General features: G+C 37.8%; 1 protein-coding gene across 1 annotated transcript in view; it reads right to left on the bottom strand.

The window, feature by feature from the left end:
* Positions 1-17,520, bottom strand: part of kcnt1b (potassium sodium-activated channel subfamily T member 1b) — a 71,017-nt gene that overhangs the window by 31,161 nt on the left and 22,336 nt on the right. The window contains exons 6-7 of the mRNA XM_053324828.1: positions 9,371-9,409; positions 555-634 (exon numbers count right to left, since the gene is read on the bottom strand). Coding sequence (XP_053180803.1) covers positions 555-634; positions 9,371-9,409 — 119 coding nt within the window. The remainder of the gene's footprint in view (positions 1-554; positions 635-9,370; positions 9,410-17,520) is intronic.

The following is a 17,520-nucleotide window of genomic DNA, read 5'->3' as shown; positions in this document are numbered from 1 at the left end:
CATTCACCCATTCACACACACATTTGTACGCTGATGTTTCTGATCATTCGCAGTCACACAGCCCTCAGGAGCAATTTTGGGGGTCTTGTTCAAGGACAAATCGACATGCGGACTGGAGGAGCAGGGGATCAACCCGCTCTTCCCACAGCCGCCCTGTAGTCTACATTTTTACAACAACATATAAATGAATGGCTTCCTGGCACAATGCACCAAACAGCTGAAGTGCACAGTGATGTTGTGGTATTGTCAGTCTTAATGAGGAAAAACACTGCAGCCACCCTGCCTCCATATCAAACCCACTCTTCAAGGCCAAGCTGGACTACAGTGGTGTGCACACCCAAATATACAGTAAAAATGAGTCCGCTAATGTAATAATGAAAACCCCAATGGAGAACAGAAATTGGATTTTCATCATCACAGCCTGCAGTATTCTTCATTATGCTTTTATTTACTCATTTAAGCCCTGAGCATATCAAGGAGCAGCAAGCGTTTTACCATTTGCTTCGTGAGAGAAAAGCAGCAGTGGTGTGACGTTCCCTCCCGGCTGTACTTACTTGACCTTTGGTTTTTGATGAAGAAAAGCTTCAGCCTCTCCTTGAAGGTGTTTTCGTTCACGTAGAACTCCACCTGCACCCTGTGGGGAACAGTGACATGATGTCGGCGTGCAGAGACATGAACATTTAGAGGCCCCCACCAACATAATATAATACACACACACACACACACACACACACACACACACAGAAATGTATAACATGTTACCAAGAGTGATGGTGAGTTACATTTGACCAAAAAGTGCATATACCATACTGAGCAGTGACAATGGTCCAGGCATGTTTACATTCACCTCAATATGATCTCACAATATTTTACACTGCTGCCCAGTTTTAGTAGAAATCCCTCAGCTTGTAGAATACAAACCTGTTTTCATCTAAGCTACAGCTTCAACTGATGATTACTTTCATTATCGATTACATTTTTGGGCTTTATAATGCCAGAAAATAGTGAAAGATATCTGTTATAATATCGTAGAGCTCATGGTGATAACTTTAAATGTCTTTTTTTCTGATTAACAGTGCAAACTGTATTCAAGTTATTATCCTGTTTGACAAAAAAAAGCCTCAACTCATCACATTTGAGAAGCTGAATTCAGAGAAACTTTTGCTTTAAAAAGTGACAAAAACAATTGTTCAGTATTTTTCTGTCCATCAACAAATCAATTAACTGACTAATTGGTGCATCTCTAAACTAAGCCCCTTTTCAACAAAGGTTAAATATAGTTTTAAAACTATTTGCCAAATTATAAATTAAACATAATCAAATTTAGAGCTGCAAAGATTAGTTGATAAATCAATCTTTTTCTTACAGTACAGATACAGTAAGTGATGAGAAATGTCTGGTTCCAGCTTCTCCAATGTGACGATTTTCTGCTTTTCTCATATAAACACTCAATATCATCAACTTGAACATATTTCAAAAACGTCAGATGTATTGATAATGAAAATAACTGTTCATTGCAGCTTGTAAAATGAGTAAAGTCATGATTTCCAATAAGTAAACAACCTGACCAAGCATTGAACAATCAGTAAAGGTTTCCAATATGAAAAAAAGACTACCAACCAGCTACATACATTATGCAGATCTAGCACAAGAAAATAAATACTGTGCATAGTTCCCTTTGGATTAATTCAGTTTCTCTCTATATACCATCAGTCATTATGCACAGGTCCCTCTTCACAATGTAAAGTATCAACCTACAAATACATATGAGGCTTACACCCTTATGTGCAGCACCAGTACTTGTATTTTTCATATACCGCCATTATCTTAATGGCGCACTTTGCTGTGATGCATACGCTCATTGTAAAGACATGACACGCACGCTGAGTTAAAACTAAGGTTAGAGTTTTTAATTAATCTTCTGAGACATTAGGCTGTATCAGTTGGGCCGAGACTCTTCGTGCATATGAATTAGCGGGGTAACTTGAAAGAGCTTGATTGATATTGAACACTAACACAAAAGCTTTCATTTATAACTGACAATCATCTCCTACTTAAAACTACAGTACTTAAAATCAAATAACAAATGACAAAGCCTTAGCTATTAAAAAAGGGGTGTGAGGGGGTGGGAAGGCAGGGGAAGGGGAAGAGGGCACCAAATTATCACTTAAAGACAGATTATGATGTAGCCACTGCAGGTAGGATAAGATGGATGCAGGTAGTGAGACTAGCCTATTAATGATTTCTGTACTGTCGAGGGCTCAGTGTTACTAATGAGCATAGAAGGGATATAACAATAATAATGTCCTCGCCGTTACAGGAGAGACCCTCAGAGCTTCCACCTTGTCTTACAAGATGAACACGGGGTCAGCGCAAAAAGACGGGAGGAGAAGAGAGCAGGAGGGCAATTACGGCAGCCAACCCCGCAGGGAGGTTTGCATGAATAGATATACTGTAGAGTGTAGGTGGAAGAGAGAGAGAGAGGGAAAGAGAATATGAGAAATACAAGCTATCCCCCCACCAACCCATCATTCTCACGGCTGTATCACCATAGCGACAGCTTCCAAGGCAGGAAATATCTACTCATGTGTTTGTGTTTCCAGTACGGGGAGTCATCGGCACACACACAAACATATATACTGTATACACATAGACACATACAAACAATGACATACTCTTCTCTATAAGCAGTAACCACACTCTCACCACTCTCTCACCCCCCTGACTCCATCCTAACCAACACTCAGCCATATGTAAAACCACATAAACAGTGCAGAAGTAGAAGGAGTAAAAGACTAATGCTGATCAATAATGGATGTTTTTCAGGCAGTCTTCATTAACACCGGTCGTTTGAACAGATGTGGACGAGCACTACAAAAGGCTGCAATGTTTACTCAGCTTGCCTGCTACATTGCTGGTACATGCAATTACACTTCACATGGTGAACACAGCTAGAGCCTGAAATCTAACTCCAAAATAAACTCTGATGTAATAATTGTAATGATGTAATGATGCTGCCTTTTTTTCCTTCTTTTTTTGGTTTGACAACTGAGCCTCGTGTGTGTTTGCTTTTCATGTGTGGAGGCATAATGACGATGGAGTGACGTGTCTCTTCTGCTACTAACAATCTAATATGAGGATTTCCCTTTTAGTAGTGTTTGGACAGAGATGAAGTGTTGGACCTGTGTTCTTTTGTGTCAGCAATTTTCTTCTTTTATTTGCATTTTAAGGAAAAAATGATGCTTGAGTTATGTAGCACGGAAAAGGAAAAAGACATAAACAACATTTTTTAACAAAATACTTATACATATTATAGTTCATCAAATATAGTAAAGTAGATTAATAGGTAAATAGACTATTAGAATATTATATTATTATATAGGTCAGAGGATATATTATACCAGTGTACAAACAAGAGCCAGGTACCATATATATATATATATATATATATATATATATATATATATATATATATATATATATATATATATATATATATATATATATATATATATATATATATATATATATATATATATATTCTAAGTACTCACAAACACCCACACACACAAACAGACTCACACATATGTGCACACACGTGAATATGTGCACACTTATTCACACAAACACACACCCATATCCATAAACAAATTGAGAGATATCAATACAATTAAATTCATCTTATAGTTGTCTAGTTATCACATTTAAGGTCACTAGAATTATTATGTGTTACCATTTTCCCATCTTTCTTCAAAAGTATGTACTTGATTTATGATCCTCATAGTTATTTAATCCATTTCATACATTTACTTTACAAGTTGCTTAGCCTAACATGCTATGGAAACTCATTAAGTCCTTTGAAGGATAAAAGTTCACAAATTAAATATTGAGTATATTTCTCTTCAATTTCATCATAGTTACCACTTCTCTATCTCCGGCAGAGTCACCTTTTCAATGTCCTGGATCCTGAATGATGAGATATTCAAAGTCATTGAAATGTACATCTATCATTTCTCCTCATGGAGCTCTTGTGTTCATTTATTCTCTGTTTTAATGATGTTTTAAGTACATGGGCTAACCCACAAAGATGATAGCAGTCCATTTCAATGACGTTAAACATGACATCTCATCATTCAGGTTCCAGGACATTGAAAAGGTGACTGCCACAGATGTGAAGATATCTCCTTTGGAAAAAAAAGAAGAGCTTGCATGCCTTAAAATTGTGGTGAGAATGTGTTAAAATGGCTACAAATCCCATGTTGTTCACCCACATTGACGTGATCCCCAACAATCATCCTCAAAGCTAGAAGGTGGCACTATACCCAAATAATAATAATTGCTTGATTTAAAATCCAAAGTGTTGAATTACAGTGAAAGAATGATGAGATGTGTCTCACTGTCAAACACTTGTTTTTGTTTTCAACCACCCGGCCAAGCTAATGGAAAAAAACCCTTAGTGCTGGAGACATACACCATAATTACTTTTATTTATGTTCATACAATTAACAGCCACACGAGCATATGACTGATGATGACTGATAAATACTCTGCAGGGCACTGTAGCCTCTTACCATGTTTCTATCATAGTTCAAACTGAGGCTACAAATAGCAGCACTTCTTCCATATTAGCCGACTACCAACGACTGTAAACTCACAGCAATACCTTTTAAGCACTTGCGCTCCTTTCTTTGGGATCCTGGTAGTCTGTGAACCATCACCACCAATCTATGGACATCAGCCAGATTGCCCAATGTAAACAGGAGCGGTCTGAATATCCAACAAGCCAGAAGACATTTACAAAAGGATGGTACTTCTTAACATGAGGAGAAGACACCCACCTCACTTCACTTACTGTAAGGCAATGCATAACCCAGGAATATTTTGCATGACCTGTGATCAAATGTTTAGAATTGAGTAACTTTTTTTTGTCCTTCGGCTAAATAAAGTAAATGGTCAATTTTTTTTTTTTTTTTTGGCTGGTGAGTTAAGCAAATCTACCAGTCACTTGTAGATTATTGTGTACCATCATTTGGCTGATGGATGGTGCCAATTTTGTGCCCGGTGACACACCCACCCACACACAAACCCACACCCACACACACACACACACACACACACACAGAGCGATTGCCAGTGATAGGATTACAATTTTATGCACCCTTGCCTGATATACTGAAAGACCATAACTGCTGTGTAGACTCTGTAAATAAACAAACAAGCTTGTTGACCTCAGGGTAATCTCCAACAGAACAGAGCCGTTCAAACGCCTGCATTCATTCTGTTGTTGACAAAAGAAATATCAAAAGGCGGCCAGATGCTCTGTGACACGTGGGATGTTTTTCAGTGTTGCAGTGGCAAGCAAAGGTGAACAGCAATATCATTTAGCCTTGTGCAGAATCACCTGGGGGCACAGATGATCATGGGCACTGTGGGAAGAAGCTACAACACATGTCACAGTTCTGCATGCATCACAGGAGTTTGATCAAAACAGCATTTCATTTCCTGCCAATGTGGTACTGTAGAGAGCAAAGAGAACAGTTGTCAGCATAAAAAAAATCAACATAAAACACCACAAATGAGATAAGTAAATGACAACAAGAGTTGGCATGGTAACAAATGTGGAAATCGTTAGCTCAGTTATCTCAAACCAATCAGGTGGTTTAAATAAACCTGCCTGTTGTATCATAGCACATTGCCCTTCTAGCTTAAGGCCTTTTTCCACATTAATACTGCAAATTATCTTGCAGCCAGCACAGCATCAGTCTTTCCCATCAAAGCCTGAATACTAATTTCATATTTTCAGATTTCAAGTTTGTCTGCTACCCCCTTTTGACAAAGTAAACCTTTGAAAATAGAATCATATTCAGACACCACCTTTTAGATGTGTGCCTGATATAAAAGCAGCAGAGATTCTAAAAATATTAGTCTCACGTTCTGCTTCTGTTTCAGCTCGCCTGCATCTAAAAACCTCACGTGGCGAAGGTACTTGTCATCCAATATCTTCGTTACGGTATTCCAACAGCACAAAAAAAAAAAGAAAAGTTGACTGGGCCTCGGGCCAGACACGGGCTGTGAGAGTACTTTGTTAAATGGATAGTGAAGTCAGAAGGCTCAAGAGGAAAGTGTACAGTTTCTGTTATTATCAGCGGGGGGGAGGGGGGGGGGTGTAATAACTTTAATGGGAGCTGAGTGGCCTGTGGATCAACATAATAGAGCAGGTGCGGGTCACTTCTGATCCTTTGAGGTATCCTTACACTGTAGAACCTGCTATATATATATGCATGGGAGCTGTGGAGAGCATCCATGTATGAGCACATAGCATGTATGAAGGACCTAGATGAGCCTGGAGCATTGTGTTGTAAAACACTTTGTATGAGGTTACGTGAGTGCACTGCAGCAGAACTTATACATTCAGTTTAATCAGCATTTGAAAGAAGCTGATTAAAACCAGCTGTCACTTGTCTTTCAAGGTCTGTCAAAGAGGTCGGGCTCAAACGTGCTGTCATGATAACAATGCTGCTCCCTTTATTGAGGACTATGCAATTTCTGTGAAAAATTAATTCTCGCTGTTGAATGAAGTCAAAATTTTGAAAGCTTCAGAGCCGGATTGCTGGATAGTTGGAGAGCAGTCCTTGACAAAGCAATTTCACATAAAAGGGATGTTCCTCAAAAGGCAGAAGAGACGCTGAACACAACATTACCAGCCCAGAAAACTCTTGGGTCAACTCAAGAGGGTTTCATACAATGTTAGCTGAGCCCTATTTGCAAACCAATATCATACCAACACTACACTGATTAACTAACACATTTTAAGATGTTACTCTATTTCATGAAATTCAAAGTAGATCATAGCAATTAAAAGAAGAAACAACTATTACTACTTGAAATTCTTTACAATAAACTGCCTTCCAAATTAAGACCTCTGTATAGACTTGTGCAATATCAGTATTTCAGGTTTACTATTTCTTTCAGCACAGATGTGTGATGTATTTTAAAATCTGTGTAATATCAATATCATACTCTTTCTGAAAACACCAATATTCCTCTTGTACATAATGTTACTATATTTTTAAATTCCTAATTGTTCTCACTGCTTGTTTGCTAGTTATTTATTGTTCTCTATTTTTGCGATCCACTTTGCTGCTGTAACACTGTAGATTTCCCCATTGTGGGATTAATAAAAGGATTTTCATATCTTAAACAAGACAGACTTACATTTCATACAAACAGAGACTAAACTAGACCCTACATTAAAGAACACACTATTCTACCACTTCTCACTTGATTTGACTTTCCTATGAACCGGGAAAATTAAAAAAAACAGTGTCTTCTATTCACACACAGTACCACTTTTTCCAAAAGTAGGACAACGTGTTCATATCGAAACAGCCTTTTCACTCTCACTATGGAGACAGCTGATGATGAATGAACACTTCACTTCAAGTACCCAGCGTTATAAATGAAGGTCACACAGCGTCAAATAGAGTCTTCAAAAATGTACATCATCTGAAGTTCAATGCATTTCAGGAAATATTACTTATAATATCTGCTACCTACCAACTGTCGCTATTCAAAGCTGCCTCTGTATGACATGGCTGCTCCTCCATATTGAGATGAACTAGTCTAGATGTTTTGACCGCCTGCTAAGGATGCACCTCGAGCGTCTGTAACCAAGATGATCTCATTGGTTTCATAATGTGTGGCTGCTGAAAATGCAAAGATGCACTTCTTGCTGTTGTGCCATTGCAGAAACCACAATGTTTGGTTTCAGCTCGTTACTATCAGAATATCTCTTTGAAACAAAAAAAAAAAAAAACATTTCCTGCCATGTTTTGTAAGTATTTCCTTTAGTAGCAGAGGTAGTTTTGTTATTGTAGCAGAAATTAAACATAAATTATTCAGTTGCTGAATATGTGTTGCTGTGTTTAGGATCAGTATTGCTTTAATAACATGTTGCTATGATTCATGCAAAAAATTTAAAATAAAAGTATGCTCTGTTTGCCTGAAATTGCACATTCAGTCTCAGCATAACAAAAGGGAAACAGTTGAGGGAAACACTTGCATGTCAACACATACTTATGGCTTAGCACTTAGCACATCCCCAAGGATCACAATCCATTTTCCCATAGCAGCAAACACCACACTAAAGCAGCAATCTGACACAGCTGAGTGCTAAAGCCACTGCAGAAGATTGCCTCAGTGTGAGCTACAGTCCTCCTATTAGCTGCTGCATGCTGGTGACAAGAATAATAATTGACTGTAGAGACAATTTTAAAAAAAGGTCCCTACTTCTCTCTGGAAGTAAAAGCTGAAAATAAAAGGCCTCTGTGTTTTAATTTATATATTGGTACCAAGTCTGTCATTAATGATACATGATGCTTTAATTAGATCCTATTTTGGGGTATGTCAACTTGATTGACAGGTATCTTAGCTGCTGTGGGTATCTCTTGCTAACCCACCTTGTTACATTTAGTGCTCACACTTTAACCAAATTTGGATTTTGTGGTTTCTGTTCTCAATCACAACTTATAAAAGTTTAAAGCTGAATCTAAATGTGCTGACTTTCCTGCACTTGCAAATTTAGTGCAGCAGACTCATTCTCAAGAAAACAAGATCAGCCAAATTCTGCTATTAATCAATCTGGAAGCCACAAATCTTTGTAACTAAAAGTAAAATCGTAATGTTTTCTGGTGCCTGTTGTTTTTCATTCATTCATCCAACTATACAGAGCTATTCATGCTGCAGCAAAAAAAACATACACCGGGTGAAACTGTGTTAAACATTCTTAAGATCAGAGACTCTGCAGCATGCACAGTCCACAGTGAGTATACAGGACAAGAAAGTGACATGTTATCAGCACCAACGTCACACCTCTAACCTGTAGATTATCTCTGCTAACATGATTGATGCTTCAAGCCCAGATCTTACATGGACGATACTGACAGAGAGAAGATACATCCAAGTCATGTGACAGATAAGATGCCAAGAGAAAGCTAATTTTAAAAAAAAACAAAAAAAAAACATCCAAAGCTGCCTTTTCACCATTTACTGTGGTGTGATCGAATGTGACCTAAATCTCTGATAGGGTTAAATGTTTTGAGTTTTCTTTGAGCCACAACAACTGTTGAAAAGGTAGCCACAAGTGAATGAGTTACTCTCAGCATTCTTTACCATCACCATTACAATCATTTCCCACTTTGCAGGTCATGGCACTTAAACCTCAAGGCATAATCAAGACATTATTTCTATATACAGTCTATATGCTGAATCAAAAGTGAACAGTGATATGTGCTCTGGCTGTCATCCTTTGTACAGTTACCACCGCAGACATAATCCATGCCATGCAAGCATGATGCTGCCAGGGACTTACTGGGCATTGGTTGAGTCCATACTGTACTCCTCCTGATACCTGGACACAGCACACATGGACACAGATAGGCACAGGTTAGGAAAGAGTGGGGTTGAAGAAGCAGGGAAGGGATAGAACGGGGGGGTTGGAAAGCAAGGAAAGGAAAGGAAAGGATGCCACTGCAAAATTTTCTAGCATTCACTTGCATCTCAGGTCAGAATGCAACCATATTACAACCTTGAGGGATATTTTGAATATTTTGTGCAGCAAGAAGGTTTAAAGTTGGGATCTGATGCAAATGTGTGAATGAATGGAATATGTTAGAAAGCGGATGTGTTCTTACTGCACAGTTTGGACCTACTGTCAAAACATTTCCAACAAGGTTTTAATGACTCACGCTCCAATTCCACATTAAATAGACCTAATTACAGCCGATATTGGTGATGTCTGAGGTATTGAGGAGATGCAAGGCAAACGCTACACAATAAGTTCATCATAAACAATGCTTCAATGGACTGAAGAACAGTTGTTAGTGCAAACCACAGGGGATCAGTGGACACGCCCTCTTTGGTCAGTCTCATTGACGGCCGTAATGAGATGACCAGGAAGAGAGGGGAGCGTGTAACACTGAGAGAACTGACAGACAAACACACACCCAGTTATAGATCGAAATCATTGGAAAAACAGGGTCAGGGGTCAAAGGTTACCATGAATATAAACATGCAAAACAAATTGGCTTCATGTATACTGTTTAATTTATTCTGTGACAGAGAAGCACTCAGTATATCAACAGTAATCAAACTTGCGATCACATGGGCTCCTTGAGACAGAAGCTCATATCAGTGATCCCAGCAAAATGTTTCTCATCACACTGGATATTTTAAACTGGTGTAACTAATAACATTAATGGTGACTGCGTTCCCTTTGGGTGGTCCAGGTCTAGAGGCTTGGTACTGTACAAGTTTTACTCTCTGGCTCTGGTTTACTGAGACATCAATTAAGTGGAGCCATCATTGTTATTAGTTACACCGCAGCCTTTCCTGCTGTGACAAGGCCAAATGTCATCACAACAAGAAAAACTAAAGTTTTAATCTTCACATCCTGGACTGAAACTAATGGAAATCATAAAATTAGATAAATGAATCAAACCGATAACAGAGCTTCTTTACCAACAGTTCTCCTTTTGTGCTGTGTTCTCCAAAAAAATATTCCTTATGCACTGCCAAATGCAGTTGCAAAAACATTAACTATCGATTTTACCTTTGGACTAACATTACTAAAGGCTGAATTCATGTGTAAAATAAATAAATAAATAAAATAAAATCTTTTATACCATTCAGAGTTTGTTGTTTGTGGCTTGTTTGAGATTCATTTTATAAATAAACCCAAGTTTGCAACTTTTAACACCCTCAATAACTGTTTTTATATCTATATCTGGTCTTACTGAGCAAATACAAACCAGGTTCAGACTAATTTTGTAACTGAATGTTGGATTCCAATTAAGATATACGTATATACATGACAGGTGGTTTTATTGGGGCAACGTGATTATCTATTTTTTGGTCAGGCTGTGGCTTTACTTACTTCCTGGAGCCTAGCTAGGCAACCAAAAAGATACTACTGTACAGAGGCTGCTTAAGCAAAAAACAGTGTCTGCTTTTTGTATTTAATATACAGATATTTGTAGTCTGTATCACTCTTTTCAAAATCTCAGTAAGAAAACAAACAAGTGTGTTTGCCCAAATGTCCAAAAATTCCTTTGACACCATTTTGATCCAACGCTAGCCAATCTATCTATCTATTATCTGTATACTCCCATATGCTTTTGGGCTGATTGATAAACATTTGCTTATATACTGTTTTGTAGTTTTCAATATGAACTGAAAGATATTACATTGAGTCCCTCGAAGGCAAAAGTGGCAAAAGCGGATGGATAAAATGATGTTGATATAATTTTGTAAATGGTAAAAATAAATTCTAAAATAGTTTGTGTGAAAACGGTTGAAAGGTTTTCCGGAAACACTGAAAGTCATCATCCAGTTTACGCCTTTCTAAAATGGACTAATGGAGCGTCCATTAAACCCAGGAAGTAGCCAGGTCATGAGAGAAGGCCTGTACCATTCCAGTAATTAATCAGAAACCTTTTGCCATTTCAACAAAGCACAGTCAATTATTACAATCCCTGAGAAACAATAAAACCATCAGCTCGGGGATTCCTACTGTTGATCAACTCTCAATAAAAGAAATTACATTTACATTAAGCATTCATTCAGCTGTGACTTTCTATTTCTACTAACAGCATTTTCTTTATTTCAGACCTGTAGTGAAAATATAAAAGAAATAAAAGAAAATATATATTTTTTTTAATGAGTTATTGCATATTTTTGAAATTTTCTCTTAGCAAATATAAATAACCTGCTTTGAAGGATATGCAACAGATTGATGGACTGTATGTGTCAGAGCAACACTTATTTTACAGTTATTTGACAACTGCCATTTATAAAGTTAGTTCAGAAGTGAAATAAAACAACTATAATAAAATAAATACTCTTTATTGGGTATACTGTAGATTATAACATTAACTCTGCACTGCTGTGATCCATCCTGTTATTTGGCGGCTATCTGGCAACACTTTAATGAGCAATAAAGATGCTATCCAGATGCTAAGAAACTTTAGCAGTGTAGAAGCTAAGATAAACAATGTTCTCTTTGCCTCCATTAGCTTGCAGCTGATATACTCAACACAACCACTTTGTCTCATCCTCTCTCTTTATAAGAATGAAGCACATAAATCTGCTCAAAAGTTTAAAAAAAAAATCCTAATATGCATGCAGTTAGCATCGTGCTGCCCTTTACACCTTGCTCTAATTATAATATAGACATTCAGCAAAAGGAGAAAATTGGTTCTCACCTCACTGCAGATCTTGAGCCAAAAGTATCAGCTGAGTGGCTGATACTAGAAATGAAAATGACCAGTACTTCCAAAGTATGCTTTCAATTACACTGAGAACTGCCTCAAGGACTGACAGATAGAAAGTGGGAGGGCCTCACACGCATTCACTATCTCTGCGGCAATTTCAAGGACAAATGGGATTTGTAGTTTTCAATCCTCTCACCTGCATCAGACGGGATGCCAGCATTCCTCCGTACACTACAGCTCCCATACTGTCCCTCACATCTCACACAGACAATTAAAGTTCAACTGCAGCATGTGACAAAAACATGATTTGTCTCTTCTAGCACAGGTAGAAATAACTCCCATTACATTCAACAATAACAACAACCATAAAGATGCTGCCCTGTAGCTGAATTTATTCTGGTCTTAACCTCAGTCAGTCAGTCAGTGAAAGTATCGAACACTACATAAAGAGATGGACACACACATACAAAACAGAAAATCAATATATTATACTGAGCTGTGCTGACTGCAAACCTTTTTTTTGAATGGTTGGCAAGTGTCCATCAAAATCTATAAAAACACCTCACACATACTTCTAAATAAGTATGCATATATATTAAACTGCAGGTAACCATAGCAACAACACCTCTGTTTGATGTTATGTTACCAGTTACAGTAACTCCTACAGTTTAAACGCACCCAACGACTGGTTAAAATGGCTAAAAGATAGCAAGGGTGGAAAAATACATACAAAAAAATATTGGTTAATGATTCGCTTTTTGCCTCTGGCCGTAGTGAAAGCCCCCCCCCCCCCACCCCCACCATGAATTATTTGTATAAGGGAACATTGTCATCTACTCTCACATACATAATGGCCTTTGACATGCTTCATGCTGCCTCGTCATCATGTAATGTTCAATGATGTTGCTTCATCTCACAGCGTGCTGTAAAAATAAACACTTTGAAATATAATAAACAACACCAACCAAAGCTGTCCTAGCAGTGGCAGATATTCTCAACCAAAATGTAACACTATAAGCTTCAAAAAGTAGTATTTACATAGCTTTGGGTCATAGTCTGTGTGTAATGTCACCCAATGGAGTCAGTTGAAGCCAAGAGTTATAGCTTATGGTCGGTGACATCATTTCCATTTGGAGTCACGCTCTGGAAACGTGCCCAGCTAGCTGAGACTGAAGCACACACTAGTTTATTGGGAATAACAAGAGGTGCACACTGAGGTTAGCTTTCATTGCACTACATTAGGCCACTCACCATTCTCTGTGAAAGCCACAACTCAGTGGAAAGCCCTACCTGATGACATGAGGAGCTGCAATTCTATCAGCACCTTTAAAACCAAATTAAAAAGTCTGCTAAAAGCTTCTCACCTTTGTAACCACTGACTCTACACTGTATGTGATGTGTGATTATGTGTAGCTTTGTATTCTGTATGTGTCCTGTGTTCTTTGTACTGTTTGTTATTGTGCTGTTAAATGTTTCAATATTGACCTACTGGAGGGACTGCAGATGAAAATTAGCTATAAGCTAACTCTGGGCTAAACAATTAAGTGACATTTTATCAAAATCGCAAATTGGTGTACTGCTAACAGGGCAGGTGTCACAATCAACTAACATTACAGTCTGTGAAATATTGCAACAGTTGTCTGACTCAATGTGAGTCCCGGCACCGGGGAGAGCAGCAGGTGAGCCAGCTGTCAATCACAGCTGTCGGTGCTATTGAATTTTAAGGTACTTTTACCTTTGCTTCAGCCTCAAGCCGTGATAGTTGCTGCTTGCTTTGGGTGGTATGATGACATACAATGTAAAATGATGCAACTCTGCCTGGTATAAGATATTTTGTAATGCCATTCAAACTCTGACAGCTATTCCGCTGACATACACGAGTTTAGTAGATCATTATGGACAATGTTGTTAGAACTACACTGTGGGTATGCTGGGATTTCTATATGGCTATGAATCGATATGATACATACATTTATTTGTTAGGTGCTGAACCAAAAATACATTATTACCTGGTTATTTTGTGTTCCTTTTGCCCGTTCCTTTTTTTCTTCAATGAGATAATTTGACCCATGAACAATCTACCATCAATCTACCATCAATACTATATTTCAATACATGCAATAACAGTATCAATTCAAAGTATATTGTCATCGGACACAAATATTACTTTTGTACATAATGTTTTTTTTTTCTCCTATATTTTTTCCTACTATTGTTTGTTTGTTTTATTGTTTGCGTAGTTACTTATGTATTTTTTTTCTCTTTATTCCTTCTATTGATGCTCTTTTATTTTTACTGTCCACTTGCTGCTGCAATAATGTTAATTTCCGCACTGTGGGACTAATAAAGGAATATCTTATCTTATCTTACATTATTACATATGCCATGATAGAGGATTTTCTCATCCATCTCAACCACATGACAGTTTTTAGTCACTTGCATTATGTGGTGGTTGGTGGCCGGTTAATGTGTTCATCATATAGTGTCCACACCCTGCTGAAGCTCTAAGGGTGTGTCCGGTACTGATGGGAGTCAACACATGATTCATCAGAAATATTACAGATTCAATGATAACAGAATTCTGGATAGCTCTCTATAACAAGATTCAATCAGAGTACTTCCCTCCCCTTTCCTTACAATCAACTCAGATTTCTAAAAGGTCTGTGCTGGTGCTCGTCTGCACTCTGAGCAGGGCGGTCTTATGAGTTTTTATATATATATTTTTCTGGAGCACGACTCTGATTCAGTTCAGTCGACATTGAGAGCTGACTGCGTGAGCTATCTTGAGTTCGTCCACTCTGCTCAAATTATCCCTCATTCTCACATTGTTAAAAGGCCTCCTGGCTGACTCTCTGCTAACAAATGCTCTCGAGCAGTAGGAGGAGGGATGTAAGACAATGGCTGTGGACAATGATTGTACTTATGAATGCACATGGGCGCTAATGTATATGACACAGGGCCAAGCACATGCAATGACACAGAGAACTAATTAAGGGTCATGTCTTTCAGTATACTCTATTGATAATTAAGGTCTTTTTAAAAGTTCATTTTGTTTAGGGTCATGTGAATCAATAAGGACACTCATTATTTCTGAGTTTCCACACTCACGTCAGCTTCTGAGAGATTTCCTCCTGGTTTAATGAGTGATGATGATGGATAACATGCAATTTACCGCAAGGGCCATATAAAAACCGCCCATTAAACCAAGGGTACTAAAAGCAAAGTGAAAGCATAATTGTTCTGTGAAAGCGGGGAGCTATAAATACACATTAATACAAAAAGAGGAGGAGGACACATGCTGTAGAGTTCTGTGTGATAAAACAGTGCATTTGCAATCGTGGTTTGAGAAGCAATGAATGTGAAATAATCGGAAAAGGCTAATCAGCTGTAAAACAATGCAAAACAAATATGGTTGCGTTACAGCCAACAGCAAACTATAAAGAGAGTGTAAAACAGTTGAGAGAAGCACAGGAGGTTTGCCAAACAACACATCCTCTTAGTTGGTTTCAGTGACACTGCTTTTAATTTATTACATCTGCATCAATCTCATTTATTAAAAAACAACGTGAATGCCTGTTACTGTACCTTCCCACTATTTCCCAGCTGACTATTGCTTACACCAAAAAAGAATCTCATTTAGTAGGCTAATCAAGATCCATTCCCCAAGGTAGCGTTCACTTGACAATATTCCAAGAAACCTAAAGATCTGGACTTATACGTAACGGTTCATTGACTGTTTCTGAGGAGGATAACTGCATTAAAGTTACTGCAGTGGGATGACAAAAAGGTATGGGAGAGTAGAGGAAAAGTGAACATAAATAGGATCAAAGTCAGTTTTGGTGCACAGAAGAATTTACAATGAAACTGAATTAAGGGTCTTTGTTGAATTCAGTCTGGAAACTCAACTTTTCAAACAATAAGATTGAAAATCATACTGAATGATCTTTCAGGTATCAAACATTTTGTTTTTGTGTTTACTGTTATCATATCAGTCCACAGATAATATCTAACAAATCTATTCTGTCAAAACATGTGTATATAAAACATATTTAAGATTTAAGTTTAAAGTAACTGATATTATGTACTTACAATTAATGCCTTGGCATTAATTTGGCAGTGTTTCTGCTTCTTTACAGCCAGAATTTCACTCTTTGTAATTAAGAAAAAAGCATTAAGATCTCCCCAAAAAACACAGACTAATTAATTCTCCTGCTTGGTCTAGTGGATCAGTTTGCTAAAGCACAAAAATGCAAAGATAAATAAATAAAATTAATGAATTAATCCATTCAAAACATCCATCAAATGGTGAATAGCATGAATGGCCAATATCAAACTTCACTCTGTAGCTTTGAAATTGAGGAGGCTTACTGTATAAGTCTTTACAATAAAAAAATGAAAGTGATAAAAATGATAAGGTTAGTGAAGAGCTTCAGATTGACAGAAACAACTCTATGGAGGGCTGGCAGTTGCTGAAATGTCAGCAAATATATATATAAATATATATAAATATGGTTGATGCTGCATATGCGTCAATCTAAAAGTCCTGCTTCCTATAAAGTTGCTTCACTGGTGGCAAATTTCCTGTAAAAAGCTCAAATCAGCCTGTGTAATAGACCGGTGTAGCCTTAATGAGATTGTGACTAACAGCTCCCACTGAGCTATAATGTTCAGACTCCTTTCACTGTGCACCAACAGGCTAAACCAAATGCTCATTTTTGTAAAAACAGATTTTTCACAATGTGGTGGCGAGGCTAGATGAAGCCAAACAAATCTGTGTGAGTTTATCTGTTTTTTTTTTTTGGTTGTCATTTTTACCACATCCTGTGTTTAAAAGATGGTCGATCCCTCTGTTCCTGAAGATCTTCCAAGTCTCATTAAATGCTCCTTCTGCCTACAGTATTGGAGATGTCACTACTGTACGGAGGACACTACAAACATAGACAGAGAGAAGAGATTTCCAGCTGCTGTAAATTATGCAGAAATAAATGAATTCTGGATGAACTGTTGCACATACACTGAGCCAGATTATTGATTCTCTCACTCCCCCAACGCATCCTCTCATCATTCTCGAGCCAACTGGACACAAATCCCTCCCTGATCACATTTCACTACCTAGAAAGCTCCATGATTCCTGACAGCATCCCGTCAGCCTGCAGGGTGGGCGGACAGCTACACTGGGTGGACTTTGAAAATGAAATAATGAGCTTTGTCATTTCTAAAAAAGAGTAAACTGACAGGTTGATGACTATAG

The sequence above is a fragment of the Scomber japonicus genome, chromosome 9, assembly GCF_027409825.1.
Source record: "Scomber japonicus isolate fScoJap1 chromosome 9, fScoJap1.pri, whole genome shotgun sequence".
Taxonomy (NCBI): domain Eukaryota; kingdom Metazoa; phylum Chordata; class Actinopteri; order Scombriformes; family Scombridae; genus Scomber; species Scomber japonicus.
The sequence above is the reverse complement of the archived record's forward strand: the minus strand, read 5'-3'. Positions and strand labels throughout refer to the sequence as shown.